This window comes from Ahaetulla prasina, chromosome 1 (genome assembly GCF_028640845.1).
Source record: "Ahaetulla prasina isolate Xishuangbanna chromosome 1, ASM2864084v1, whole genome shotgun sequence".
NCBI classification, from domain to species: Eukaryota; Metazoa; Chordata; class Lepidosauria; order Squamata; family Colubridae; genus Ahaetulla; species Ahaetulla prasina.
The window spans coordinates 9,455,705-9,470,475 of NC_080539.1; the positions used below are offsets into that span (position 1 = coordinate 9,455,705).

The window sequence follows — 14,771 nt, forward strand, 5'->3', positions numbered from 1 at the left end:
GGGAAAAGCCCCAAGGGCCCTGGTCAAGAATCCACATTGATTTTCTGGCCCTTTCACGGCCAAACGCTTCCTAGTGGTGGTGACGATTTTCCAAATGGTTAGAGATCATACTTATGAAGTCCACGGCCGAAGCAGTAATCGCAACCCCTGCGCCACCTATTCGCAACTCACGGGTTGCCGGACACTCTGGTGTCCGACAATGCCCCAATTCACGGCAGCCCAGTTTGAAGAGTACCTGGCAGAGGAAGGCATCCGACATGCCCTCTGCGCCTTTCCACCCTGCGCCGAATGGCCTTGCAGAGCGTCCGTCCGAGCGCTAAGGAGGCATTGTCCAGGCTCAAGCCAGGTGACTGGCAAACAAAATAGACTTTTCCTAGCCGCCCAGCACAGAACCCCAAGCAGCCACTGGAAAAGCCCAGCCGAATTGCTAATGGGACGGAAACTCCGTGCCCACTTGACGCTTGAACCCCATTACACACCGAGGGTTACAAGGGGACTAGAAAACAAGGAAATGAGCATAGGCGACGGGTGGGCCCGAAACTATGGGGACGGCCCGAGTTGGGTCGGGACAAGTAACAAAGTAACCGGGCCAAAATCGTACGTGGTAGAGCTACCAGACAACCGAGTGTGGCGCGCCACATAGATCAGTTAAGGAAACGAATAACTGACAAACCAAACCAACAGAGACAGGTAATGACCAATACCACTTTGAATCCACAGCTGACAATGACCCGGGGAGGCGCAAGACTTAGCTGAGGTCCCAGAGTTCCAGCGACGCCATCAGGTCCCGAGGGAAACAGCAGGAAAATTCCAAAATTAATCCAAGGCCGGATGGCCAAGAAAAAGAGTCGGCCAATAATCCAGAGCCCGATGGCCCAGAGAAAGAGCTGGGAGGAGAAACAGCCCTCCGACCAGCTCAAACACCACCCAGAACTGAACCGCAGGTCAGAAAGAACTAGGAGACCAGGTTATTTGCGTGACTACGCCGAAAAATAACATGTAAATAAATATGTAAATAAGACCAAGTGTTTTCTGGGAGGGAGGAGTGTTATGTATTCAGTTGTGCCTTTAAATATTTTGAGCGGAAATCAGCACGCTGTTGATTGGACGAAGCCTCCAGCAGAACTGTATAAAAGGAGAGGTTTTTCCCCCAGCCTGTTGCTGGGTTCACCCTATATTAAAGAGCTGTTGTCACTACCCTGGTCTCCAGCCTCGTTACTTCCCGAACTTAACACTTAGACTGTCTACTGTTGACCTCACCCCATTCCTAAGATGTCTGTAACAGTGCTGGGTTTCAAATTTTTTACATGTTCTGTGGTGTGGCTTCCTAAAGGATACTGTAAAATCTTCATTTAATCCAGGGAAGGTTACTGCAAAATCCTTTCCTATCAGCTACTTGAGGCAGAAAATAGATAAGGAACCAGTCAGAATTTTTTATAATTCTCCAAAGTACTCAAAATTTTACCCATTCTCCAGAACTGTCAGAATCTGACCCATCTGTGTGTAACTTATAAGATTATGTTCCTGATATTCCCTTTTTACTTACTCTTTTGATGTATCCAAATTATGCTTATACTTTTACCTGTTATATATGATTGACAAAATTAAATTCGAATAAATTAAATTACTAAGATTTAGAAGGCCTTGTTTTGACACCCAGCTGGGAAGGCTTGAAGATGGAGAAAAAGCAAAAAGGACTGAGAAGAGAGAAACTTTGGAATATAGGTAGTCCTCAACTTACGACCACAACTGAGCCCAAAATTTCTGTTGCTAAGTGAGACAGTTGCCAAGTGAGTTTTGCCCCATTTTACCACTTTTCTTGCCCCAGTTAAGTGAATCACTGCAATTATTAAGTTAGTAACACGGTTGTTGAGTGAATCTGGCGTCCCCATTGACTTTTTGCTTGTCAGAATCAAAATTGATTGATTCAGACATAAAATAAATCAGAACCAGTTTCAAGCATCTATTTTGATCACGTGACCATATGCTGCAAACTCAAATGTGGAAAATGGTCATAACATAAGTTTAAAAATTGCATATTTTCTAAGACTCAGCTACTATGTTAGCAATAGTCTTCATTCTATTTGTATATATTTATATACAAAGTCAACTTATTGCCCCCAACAATCTGGGTCCTCATTTTACCTACCTTATAAAGGATGGAAGGCTGAGTCAACCTTGGGCCTGGTGGGACTAGAACCGGCAGTAATTGCAGGCTGCTGCTGTTAATAACAGGCTGCATTAGCAGCCTGAGCCACAGTTACTTTTCAGATTCATGACTTTTTTCAGATTCATAATAATATAATAATAACACAGTTGGAAGGGACCCTGAAGGTTTTCTAGTCCAACCCCTTACCCAGGCAGGAAACTCTACACCACTTCAGACAAATGGTTATCCAACCTCTTCTTAAAAACCTCCAGTGTTGGAGCATTCACAACTTCTGGAGGCAAGTTGTTCCACTGATTAATTGTTCTAACTGTCAGGAAATTTCTCATAATTTCTATAACAACAAATCTATCTAATCAGCAAAACCAAAGTTAACGTTTCATTTTTTTTCCTCCCAAACACAAAATCCAGAAATGATATCCAAATAAAAAAAAACACCTAATTGAATATATTCTCCTCTTTGAATAAAACAATCAGTTTAACCATTTATCTGCCTTGCTGTGGAAATAATATATATTTCTATTTGCACCTGATAATCATTATAAACTATCACCACTTATATTAACGAAATTCAAAACGAGTCACAAAACAAGTCACTTTTCACAGTGCTTCGGCCACTAAACGAATGGTTGTAAGTTGAGGATTACCTGTGGTCCTCATTACCATACAAACAATTTGAGACGAGCTAAGGATGGAGCCCAATGGTCTTTCACTTCGCTTAGAACTGGTAGCAGCAGCAGGTACCCAAGCCATCACGGATGCTCTGCATGCGCAGAAGCACAGAAAAGAACAACGCCGCAGTTCAATAGCAAGGTAAAATGAGATACTACTGATGGATTCCTACCTGCAGACTCCATCCATTGAATTAGACCAGGGTGTTCTCATCTGGCTGGGAATGCTTAGATCTAAGGGACCACACTGAAACAGCAAAGGATTGTCACGATTTTTGCCAGCAAAAACAGTTTCTAGCAGAATTTCAGGAGATTCAGAAAAAGGGAACACATGCTGCATACCGCCTGAGCTCTCATCTTAAGATCATCGCAGCCAAAAAGGAGCACATGACTAGGCACCTGATTCCGCTGGCAGATTAAGATCATCGCAGCCAAAAACAATGACTGCAGGCAGCCTGAGGGCTGGCAGATTGCAGGAGATCATGCAGCCAAAAATACACATGACTGCAGGCTAGCCTGAGGCTCAGATTGCAGGAGATCTGCAGCCAAAAACGGAGCACATGCTCAGCACCGCCTGAGCTTCGTTTGCTCAGATTGCAAGATCATGCCAATAGCACATGACAAGAAGCTCCTCATAAAGATATCTAAAAACAGCATGAGTGCTGCACACCGCCTATGGCTCAATTAGGAGATCATGCAGCCAAAAAACAGCACATATGCAGGCACCGCCTGAGCTAGCTGGCATTTAGATCATCAGCCAAAAACGGAGCAATGAGGACACAATGTACAGATTGCAAGATCCCAGCCAAAAAAGACATACTGCACACCGCCTGAGCCCGCCACAATTGCAAGATTATCGCAGCCAAAAACAACACATGAGTGCTGCACGGACCGCCTGAGCTGTTTTGGCAATTGTAGAGATCATCGCAGCCAAAACAGCACATGAGGGCTGCAGGCAGACCGCCTGAGCTTGTTTGGCAGATTGGAGATCATCCAGCCAAAAAGGAGCACATACTGCACGACCGCCTGAGCTTGCTTTGGCAGATTGCAGGAATTATCTGCCAAAAACGCAACACATGAGGGCTGCAGGTGGACCGCCTGAGCTCCGTTTTTGCTAGCAGAGGGTTGCAGGAGATCATCGCAGCCAAAAAGGGAACACATGAGGGCTGCAGGTGGACCGCCATGTACCAGAGGTTGCAGGAGATCATCGCAGCCAAAAAACAGCACATGAGGGCTGCAGGCGGACCGTCTCCGCTCAGATTGCAGGAGATTATCGCAGCCAAAAAGGGAACACATGAGGGCTGCAGGTGGACCGCCTGAGCTCCGTTTTCGCTGGCAGAGGGTTGCAGGAGATCATCGCAGCCAAAAACGGAGCACATGAGGGCTGCAGGTACCATTCCCGCTGGCAGATTGCAGGAGATCATCGCAGCCAAAGAGCACATGAGTGCTGCATGACATGAGTTCGCTGGCAGATTGTGGAGATCATGCACCAAAAAGCACAAACTGCAGGCGGACCAGCTCCGCTGGCAGAGGTTGCAGGAGATCATCGCAGCCAAAATGGAGCATTATGACTGCACACCGCCTGAGCCCGCTGGCAGATTGTTAATCAGCCAAAAAACACATATCACCGCCTGAGCTCTCTGGCAGATTGCAGGAGATCATCGCAGCCAAAACAGCATGAGGGCTGCAGACAGCCTGAGTCTGGCAGATTTGAGATCATCGCAGCCAAAAACGGAGCACATGAGGGCTGCAGGCGGACCGCCTGAGCTCCGTTTTCGCTGGCAGAGGGTTGCAGGAGATCATCGCAGCCAAAAACGGAGCACATGAGGGCTGCAGGCGGACCGCCTGAGCTCCGTTTTCGCTGGCAGAGGGTTGCAGGAGATCATCGCAGCCAAAAACGGAGCTCGGGAGCCCATTTTTGCTAGCAGAGCGCTCGGTCCTTCAATGACGCCCACAGAATGATGAGCTGGCATGAGCCATGTATGAAGATCAAACACAATGATGTTCAATGAAATATTGACTATCTGTTAAATTAGACTATCTGTTCTTTGTTGTCGGGCTGGAACAATGCAAGGAAACTGCCCTGCCTTCCCCATTCCCACCGCCAAGTGGTGCGTGTCCCTGCCACTGCATTCACGTGAACGTGGTAACAATGGAAGATCAAGTGGAATAATGAGACGTCTGGGCTGGCTTGTTTAAGCGAACAGGATAAGGGATGCTTTCACTCGGCTAGGCCAGACCGAGAGGACTCTTTGGCCACCAGCCATCAGCTTAGATGGATCTTTTTTTAAAAAAAAATCACCCAAAAGGCCAGCAGCCAAAAGGCCAAGAATGAAGAACAATGGATGGAAACTGATCAAGGAGAGATTCAACATAAAAATAAGGAGGAATTTTCTGACAGTGAGAACAACAGTGATTGGTCTCATTCGAGACAATGACGAATCCGCATGTAGACGAGAGGTCGAACGACTAGCCTTGTGGTGCAACCAAAACAATCTGGAACTGAACACACTCAAAACCGTAGAAATGGTGGTAGACTTTAGGAGAAACCCTTCCATACTTCCACCTCTCACAATACTAGACAACACAGTATCAACAGTAGAAACCTTCAAATTTCTGGGTTCTATCATATCGCAAGATCTAAAATGGACAGCTAACATCAAAAACATCATTAAAAAAGGACAACAAAGAATGTTCTTTCTGCGCCAACTCAGTAAGCTCAAACTGCCCAAGGAGCTGCTGATTCAGTTCTACAGAGGAATTATTGAGTCTGTCATTTGCACCTCTATAACTGTCTGGTTCAGTTCTGCAACCCAACAAGAAAAACAGACTTCAGAGGATAATTAGAACTGCAGAAAAAATAATTGCTACCAACCTGCCTTCCATTGAGGACCTGTATACTGCACGAATCAAGAAGAGGGCCGTGAAAATATTTACAGACCCCTCGCATCCTGGACATAAACTGTTTCAACTCCTACCCTCAAAACGACGCTATAGAGCACTGCACACCAGAACAACTAAACACAAGAACAGTTTTTTCCCCGAAGGCCATCACTCTGCTAAATAAATAATTCCATCAACACTGTCAAACTATTTACTGAATCTGCACTACTATTAACTTCTCATAGTTTCCATCACCAATCTCTTTCCACTTATGACTGTATGACTATAACTTGTTGCTGGCAATCCTTATGATTTATATTGATATATTGACCATCATTTGTGTTGTAAATTTTTTGATGAACGATCTTTTCTTTTATGTACACTGAGAGCATATGCACCAAGACAAATTCCTTGTGTGTCCAATCACACTTGGCCAATAAAAAATTCTATTCTATTCTATTCTATTCTGTTCTGTTCTGTTCTGTTCTGTTCTGTTCTGTTCTATTCCAATCAACCCATGGAAAAGAAGTTGTGGGAGCTTCATCACTAGAGGCTTTCAAGAAGAGACTGGACTGCCATCTGTCAGAAATGGTGTAGGGTCTCCTGCCTCTTTGACATTTCCCTAAGACTTGTGGACTTCAACCCCAGAGTTCTAGTCTTAAAGGGACCAAAATCTGAAGATGATGAACAAAAATTTACAACTATATCCATTCCATTCCAAATAAATATCCTATCCTATCCTATCCTATCTAGTAGCCTATTAGCCTAAACCTAGCCTAGATTCTCTGACAGATAAATAGAAGACTGCTATCATGGCACCCCCTAGTCCTTCTCTTCGTTAGACTAGACACCTCTTCAACCTCTTCACGTGGCCAAGCTTGGCCAACACCACTTCAACTGTATATCTTTCCATTCTTGCATCCCTACACGTTCCAGTTTTGCAGATTTTTTCCTGAGTTTGATTACAATTTGAGATAAGGACTTTCCGAACGGCCATCAAATATTTATTTATCAGCCAACTTCTGATTCCCCAAGAATATCCTAGGGCCTCTAGGGAGTTCCCTCCCCCCACCTCTGTTTCCTTCCTCCTATTAACCTTGAGGGAACCATGGCAAGCCACAAGCCTTGGATTGCAGTTAGAGTCCCTATCCTGCCCCCGCAAGTCATTTCCTTGAATAACCTTTCCTTCCTTGGTTCCTTCTGGAGAATACAATGCAGGGAGGAATGTTATTTAAATTAGGCACAAAGCCCACGTGCGATTCTATCAGGGATTTGGCATAAGGTTAGAGGAGGAAAAAGGTCATTTATAAAACTCATAAAAAAAACAACCTTTAAGTGCTTAATAATGCAAGTTGCATTTGCAAAAGCGTAATGCCACTTCTGTGCTAGATTATCGGCTCTAAAGGATGGCTGCATGTTTAGATGGTCACTGGTTTAGGATAGGATAGGATAGGATAGGACAGGACAGGACAACACAGGAAGGAAATAGATAGAGTAGATAGAGTAGAAATAGAGTAATAGATAGAAATAGGTAGAATAGAATAGAATAGAATAGAATTTTGAATGTGTTGATAGCATAGCATGCATGCATCATCTAGCATAGCATAGCATGATGCATAGCATGCATAGCATACAGCATAGCTGGAAGGACTTATCTTCTAAGTGCTTGGCAGCAGGAAATCCTATACCATTTCAGACAAATAGTTATCCAACATCTTCTTTAAAACTTCCAGTGTTGCAGCACCTACAACTTCTGGAGGCAAGTCGTTCCACTGATTAATAGTTCTCACTGTAAGGAAATTTCTCTTTAATTCCAGGTTGCTTCTCTCCTTGATTGGTTTCCATCCGTTGCTTCTTGTTTTGCCTTCAGAGGCTTTGGAGAATAGTTTGACTCCCTCTTTTTTGTGGCAGCCCCTCAAATACTGGAAGACTGCTATCCTGTCTCCCCTGGTCCTTCTCTTCACTAGACTAGCCTTGCCCAGTTTCTGCAACCGTTCATCGTACGTCTTAGCCTCCAGTCCCCTAATCATCTTGGTTGCTCTTCTCTGCACTCTTTCTAGAGTCTCAACTTCTTTTTTTACATCGTGGCGACCAAAATTGGATGCAGGATTCCAAGTGCGGCCTTACCAAGGCCTCATAAAGTGGTATTAACATTTCAAGTAATCTTAGAATCAAGATCACGTGAAGTGTTAATACCACTTTATAATGGCTTCACACAACATTGTACATTACGATAAACCACGAACGGAATTGAATTACAGGTAGCCCTCGACTTAACAATTTGGACAGTTCCTAAGTGAGTTGTGCCCCATTGTATGACCTTTCTTGCTACAGTTGTTAAGTGAATCACTGCAGTTGCTGAGTTAGCTTTGTTGCTTGCAATCCTTATGATTTACAGTATATTGATATTGATTGTTTCCTGATTGCTTATTTGTACCCTATGACTACCATTAAGAGTTGTATCATTAAGTGTTAAATTTGTACCCAGACTATTTTTGAAATGATGAAGGTCTTTTCATGTACACTGAGAGCATCTAATAAGACAAATTCCTTGTCTCCAATCACACTTGGCCAATAAAATTAAATTTGTATTCTATTCATTCATTCTATTCTATTCATCACTATTTATTCTATTCTATTCTCTTCTCTCTTCTTCTCTTTCTTTCAGAATAAAGAACAGAATAGAATAGAATAGAATAGAATAGAATAGAATAGAATAGAATAGAATAGAATTTTATTGGCTGTGATTGGACACACAAGGAATTTGTCTTGGCATATGCCTCAGTGTACATAAAAGAAAAGATCTCATCAAGGTACAACATTTACAACACAATTGATGATCAATATATCAATATAAATCATAAGGATTGCCAGCAACAAGTTATAGTCATACAGTCATAAGTGGAAAGAGATTGGTGATGGGAACTATGAAACGATTAATAGTAGTGCAGATTCAGTAAATAGTCTGACAGTGTTGATTCTATTGTTCTATTCTATTCTATTCTATTCTACTCAATTCCAGCAACCATTTTTTATATGTTTTAGCCTCCAGGCCCCTAAATTCAGTGTAGAATTTTGCTGCTTAAAAAATGAGAAATGCCCCACATGCAATCTGTTGAGACTCATTGCGTGCTGAATAACTTTGTACTCCACAATGGGGTGTCCTTAACAAACAAAAGACGCCTCAGGAAAGGTGGAGAAAGCTGGGCTCTGTTTACGCGGCAACCTGCTAAGGCAATCAATCTTGTCCCTGTATTTTTACTGAGCCTCCTTGCAGCGTCTAAGCACAGCTGGCCTGGAGTTGGCTGTCCCATTGCAAGGTCACATTACAAAATGAAATGAGTTGGTTTTTTGGCAGCTAACTCCATGAACGTGTAAGTCTGCAGCGGGGTTTCACACGTGTGCAAATCCAGTTAAACGTGTGTGCGCCTGCACAGGTAGCCCTCGACCCAGGGATGAAATGTAAAATGTGTTACTACCAGTTCTGTGGGTGTGGCTTGGTGGTGGTGGTGGGTAATGTGATTGGGTGGGCGTGGCCAACTTTTTTTTTTTACTTTTAAAAGCTTTTTTTCAGCCAAAGAAAAAAAATGCTTTAAAAAAATTGTAAAATTGTACATTGGATGAGCTGTTTGATATGATTGTAAAAATAAAACTTTTTTATGAAAAAAAAAATTGTAAAAAATACTTTTAAAAGGTTCTGACGAACCCAGCTGAGCCGTATAATTATCAGAGGCTTTTGTTTTCTTTTAAAAGCATTTTTTTTGCCTTTAAAAGAAAAAAGAAAAAAAAGCCTCTGATTTATCAACTCAGCTCTGAGTTTTAAAGTGACAACCTCTTGCTGAAGAGGTTGAAAAAATGCTTTTAAAAGGCTCTGACGATCAGTTGACTTTTTAAAAGCAATTTTTCAAAAGGAAAAATGCTAAAAGTAAAAACAAAATCTGATTATAGCCTCAGCTGGGGCATCTAGGCAGGATTTTGCTTTTGGTTGAGATGGTATTCAGCTGTCAGCCAGTGGATGAACTGAGGAAATTTTGAGTAGTTCAGAACTGGCAAATACCACCTCTGACTGGATCAAAGCCTGTTTGTGCCTGAAGTATTCCACTCACTTCATAAAATTTGTGCCCTGGAATCTATATATCTTGCCTTCTCCACATGGCAGAGGTGGGTTTCAGCAGGTTCTGACCAGTTCTGGAGAACCGGTAGTGGAAATTTTGAGTAGTTCGGAGAACCGGCAAACACCACCTCTGACTGGCCCTGTCCCCATCTATTCTCTGCCTCCCAAGTCCTAGCTGATCGGGAAGAAATGGGGATTTTGCAGTAACCTTCCCATGGCGCGGGGAAGGAATGGAGATTTTACAGTATCCTTCCTCTGCCACGCCCACCAAGCCACGCCCACAGAACTGGTAGTAAAACATTTTGAAACCCACCACTGCCACATGCCCCAGCTAATCTCTGCACCTCATTTCTGCATCTCACTCATTCTGCTCACCAAAGGTAAGTATGCTGCCCGCTCGCCCTTTGCCTTGGGTCAGGGCCCAAGGATGCACCATTTCCCAGCCTTGTCCTTGTCCTGGAGCCTCCGTCTGCTCACCGTTCGCCTTGGCCAGGTCGGGGAATGCGCCATTCCCCTGCTCCATCCTTGCCCTGGGCCACGGCATGCACGGAAGCTGTGCACATGTGTGGAAGCCATGCATATGCATGCAAACACTTTTTCGCCGAACTGGTGGTGGAATTATTTGAATCCCACCACCGGGTTGGTTGCAGGTCAATGTCTCTGTTGACGGAATTGCTTGCGGAGTGCCCTAATTGCCTTTCAGAATTTGAAGGAATTTAGGACACTGGTGTCGCAAGTTATCTGCACCATGTGGAACTAAAACGTAAGTCCTGCTTCCTGGCTCATTTGGTGTTTCCTTCTCCTTGGGATTGGCAACTCGACAGGCGAGATCTTGCAGCAAATTCTGATAAGCTTTGTTTGCTCTTGGGCTTGCTTGTTTCTCTTCCTAAGAAGCCAAGACTATACCCCACCCCACCCCAAAAAAAAGATGTTGAGACTCCAGAAAGAATAGAGGGAAGAGAAACAAAGATGATAAGGAGCCTGGAGACTAAAATGTACGATAAACGATGCAGGGAATTGGCTATGTTTAGTCTAACGAAGAGAAAGACTCGGATGATATGCTAGCAGTCTTCAATATTTGAAGGGCAGCCACAAAGAAAAGGAGGTCAACCTATTCTCAGCATTCTAACCTTCTTTAAGCTGGATTAACTCCCAGAGTCAGCTTTGCTGGCTGAGATTACATCCATGCCTAAACAACTGAAGCTCCAAAGAACCCGAGGGATGGACAAGAATTAACAGGTGGAAGATCATTGGAGAAGAGGTCCAACTTGGAAATCAGAAGGAATCTCCTGACTGTGAGATTTGTATAAAAGCCTAGAAAGTCTTTTTAATTTCCTTGCACAAAGCTGGCTGAGGAACTCTGGGAGTTGAAGTCCACAAGTCTTAAAAGAGCCAAGTTTGCAGACCCCTGGACTAGTCTAACACAGAAAAGATTTATGGGGTGACATGATAGCAGTCTTCCAATATTTTGAGGGATGAAAAAGAAAGGCTCAACTCGTTCTCCAAAGACAGGAACCTGAACAGTTGGAAACTAATCAAGGAGAGAAGCAACATAGAACTAACGAGAAATTTCCTGACATTTAGAACAATCAATAAGTGGAACAACTTGCCTCCAGAAGTTGAGAATGCTCCAACACTGGAGGTTTTTAAGAAGAGATTGGACAGCCATTTGTCTATAATGGCATTGGGCAGGGGTCTGCAAACTTGGCTCCTTTCCCACCGACTCCGTGAAATGGTCTTGCTCCTGTTTAGCTAGAATAACAGAGTTGGAAGGGACCTTGTGGGTCATTTAGTCCAGAGGTCTCCAACCTTGGTCCCTTTAAGACTTGTGGACTTCAACTCCCAGAGCTGAAGCTGGCTGAGGAACTCTGGGAGTTGAAGTTCACAAGTCTTAAAAGAGCCAAGTTTGCAGACACCTAGTCTAGTCTAACAAAGAGAAGGTTTATGGGGTGACATGATAGCAGTCTTCCAATATTTTGAGGGACGGGCTCAACTCATTCTCCAAAGACAGGAACCCGAATGGTTGGGAACTAATCAAGGAGAGAAGCAAAAAAAGGGCCGGGATAGCTCAGGCCGTTAAGAAGCCTGTTATTAAGAACACAAAGCCTGCAATTACTGCAGGTTCAAGCCCGGCCCAAGGTTGACTCAGCCTTCCATCCTTTATAAGGTAGGTAAAATGAAGACCCAGATTGTTGGGGGGGCAATAAGTTGACTTTGTAAAAATATACAAATAGAATGAGACTATTGCCTTATACACTGTAAGCCGCCCTGAGTCTTCGGAGAAGGGCGGGATATAAATGTAAAAAAAAAAAAAAAAAGCAACTTAGATCGAAAGAGAAATTTCCTGACAGTTAGAACAATTAATCAGTGGAACGGCTTGCCTCCAGAAGTTGTGAATGCTCCAACACTGGAGGTTTTCAAGAAAGATTGGACAATCATTTCTCCAGAATGATACAGGGCAGTGATGGAAGGCATGCTGTGGCAAAAGACTGCCCAGGGTGCATGTCATCAATAAACTTCTGGTTTCCAGTGCATTACTGGCGTGCATGTGCATGTGACGGTCAGCTGGCTGGTGCGCATGCTTACACAGGAAAATGGAAGACCAGCTCTTCCAATTTCCGGCACTGCTGCACACACGAAGGGCAGCTGATTGTCACATGCATGTGCACACCAAAAACCTGGAAGAGGACTGGGCGATGACGTGGGTACCCAGGCAACATTGGCATGCCACTTTGAGATCTAAAATTGCCATCAATAGGGTCAATTGTCATTATTGAACTTTCTCCAGTTCTAGGTTGCTTCTTTGATGAGTTTCACCCATTGCTTCTTGTCCTCCTTGGTGCAGAACAGCTTGACTCTTCTTTGTGGCAACCCCTGAGATTAACATAATATAACATTATAACAGAGTTGGAAGGGACCTTGGAGATCTTCTAGTCCAACCCCTTGCCCTGGCAGGAAACTCTATACCATTTCAGACAAATGGTTATCCAACATTTTCTTAAAAATTTCCAGTGTGGGAGAATTCACAACTTCTGCAGGCAAGTTGTTCCACTGGTTAATTGTTTTAACTGTCAGGAAATTTCTCCTAAGTTCTAAGTTGCTTCTCTCCTTGATTAGTTTCTACCCATTGCTTCTTGTCCTGCCTTCAGGTGCTGAGAACAGTGACTCCTCTTTGATAGCCTGAGATATTGGAAGACTGCTATCATGTCTCCCCCAGTCCTTCTTTTCATTAAACTAGACATACCCAGTTCCTGCAACTGTTCTTCATATGTTTAGCCTCCAGTCCCCTAATCATCTTTGTTGCTCTTCTCGGCACTCTTTCTAAAGTTTCAATATCTTTTTTACATCGTGGCTAGATATTGGAAGACTGCTATCATTTCTCCCCAGTCCTTCTTTTCTTTTCTCTTTTTATAAAAAAGTTTGATTTCCATTTTCCATCAGCATATTCAATGTAGAGTCTCTTATTCAACATCAATCATTAACTTTCATTTGTTACTTATTCGGGCCTGCTCAGCTACCACTTCCTTCCTTAACACAACCTTTCCTCTTCCCTTCTCTACCTTCTTCTACTTTCTCCATCCTTCCTCTCCTTCACTTTTCTATCCTGCCCTCAGTTGCTTTGGAGAATAGTTTGACTCCCTCTTCTTTGTGGCAGCCCCTGAGATATTGGAACACTGCTATCATGTCTCCCCCAGTCCTTCTTTTCATTAAACTAGATACACCCAGTTCCTGCAGTCATTCATGTTTTAGCCTAGTCTAACGTTTGTTGCTCTTCCTTCACTTTTCTAGAGCAGTGTCTCAATTACAGTGCACATTTATACAATTCAGATGTGGACAACCACAAAATTATTTTCATTTTGAATTTATCAGCCTGAAGCTGTAAAGCAATCTGAACTGCTTAATATTGCCTTGAGGACGGAGGCATTAAAAGCAGACTCTATTAAGTTTATCAGCTTGATTAGGCTAGCATTAGTGATTGCAGCTGTTTGAGAGGAGACATCAGAGCAAAAGTGTAATGTATTACTGTAAGTTTTGGCGGAGTTTTAGGCGGAAATATCTCGCTCTGATTGGATGCAGCCTCAGGCTGAAGTGTATATAAGGAGAGGTTTTTCTCCAGAGTTTTGCTGGGTCACACTATATTAAAGAGCTGTTGTCACTAACCTGGTCTCCTGCCTCGTCAATACCCAAACATAACATTGGCGATGGGATCTTGAGGCAGAGCACCAGAACAGAGCTGAACTCACTACGAGAATCAAACCCAGCAAGGTGACGGCGAATGCAGCGATGACCGGCTACACGCCACCCACTCCGCTTTGACCCTGCCCAGGAGACATGGGGAATATATATGACCCGTTTCGAAAGTTTCCTGGAGGCAAACGAGCTACAGGAGTCTCCGACAACCGCAAACGGGCTTACTTCAAGCCACTGTGGGTCCGCAGTCATCGCCGTCGCAGAAGCCCTAGCGGAGCCAACACCGCTACACCGTATCGTGGCAGACCCTTCAGACCTCCTGAAGAATCACGCACCAGCCCGTCCCAAATACGCTCGACGGCACGAGTTTGGGGAGCGAGGCAACAAGAAGGCGAGTCTATCAGCGACTACATGGCAGCCCTGAGACAAGCCTCCAAGCATTGTAGTACCGCGATCTGGACGAAGAGCTGCTGGAACAACTTATACGGGGGTCAGAGACATCCGTTTGAGGAGACGGTTGCTAGCCAAGAGCAACCTGATTGGCAAACGCCTGGACGAAGCCAGAGCCCATGAGATGTCCAACCATGCAGCAGACACCTTACAAAGCGACTCACGCCGATGGCGGGCGCAAAGCCGAGCACAGTCCACCACGAAGAAACCTATCGTGAGTCAACCAGCGAAGAGGAGGAAGAAGTCCACTACACGGAAAATCGACAAGGGAAGACCCGGAGGAATGCGGAAGTTG

General features: G+C 44.1%; 1 protein-coding gene across 1 annotated transcript in view; it reads right to left on the minus strand.

Annotated features, from left to right (window-relative positions):
• Nucleotides 1-10,358, minus strand: part of CA4 (carbonic anhydrase 4) — a 34,358-nt gene extending 24,000 nt beyond the window's left edge. The window contains exon 1 of the mRNA XM_058163857.1: nucleotides 10,211-10,358. Within this exon, the coding sequence (XP_058019840.1) occupies nucleotides 10,211-10,358 (148 nt within the window). The remainder of the gene's footprint in view (nucleotides 1-10,210) is intronic.
• Nucleotides 10,359-14,771: the final 4,413 nt, after the last annotated feature.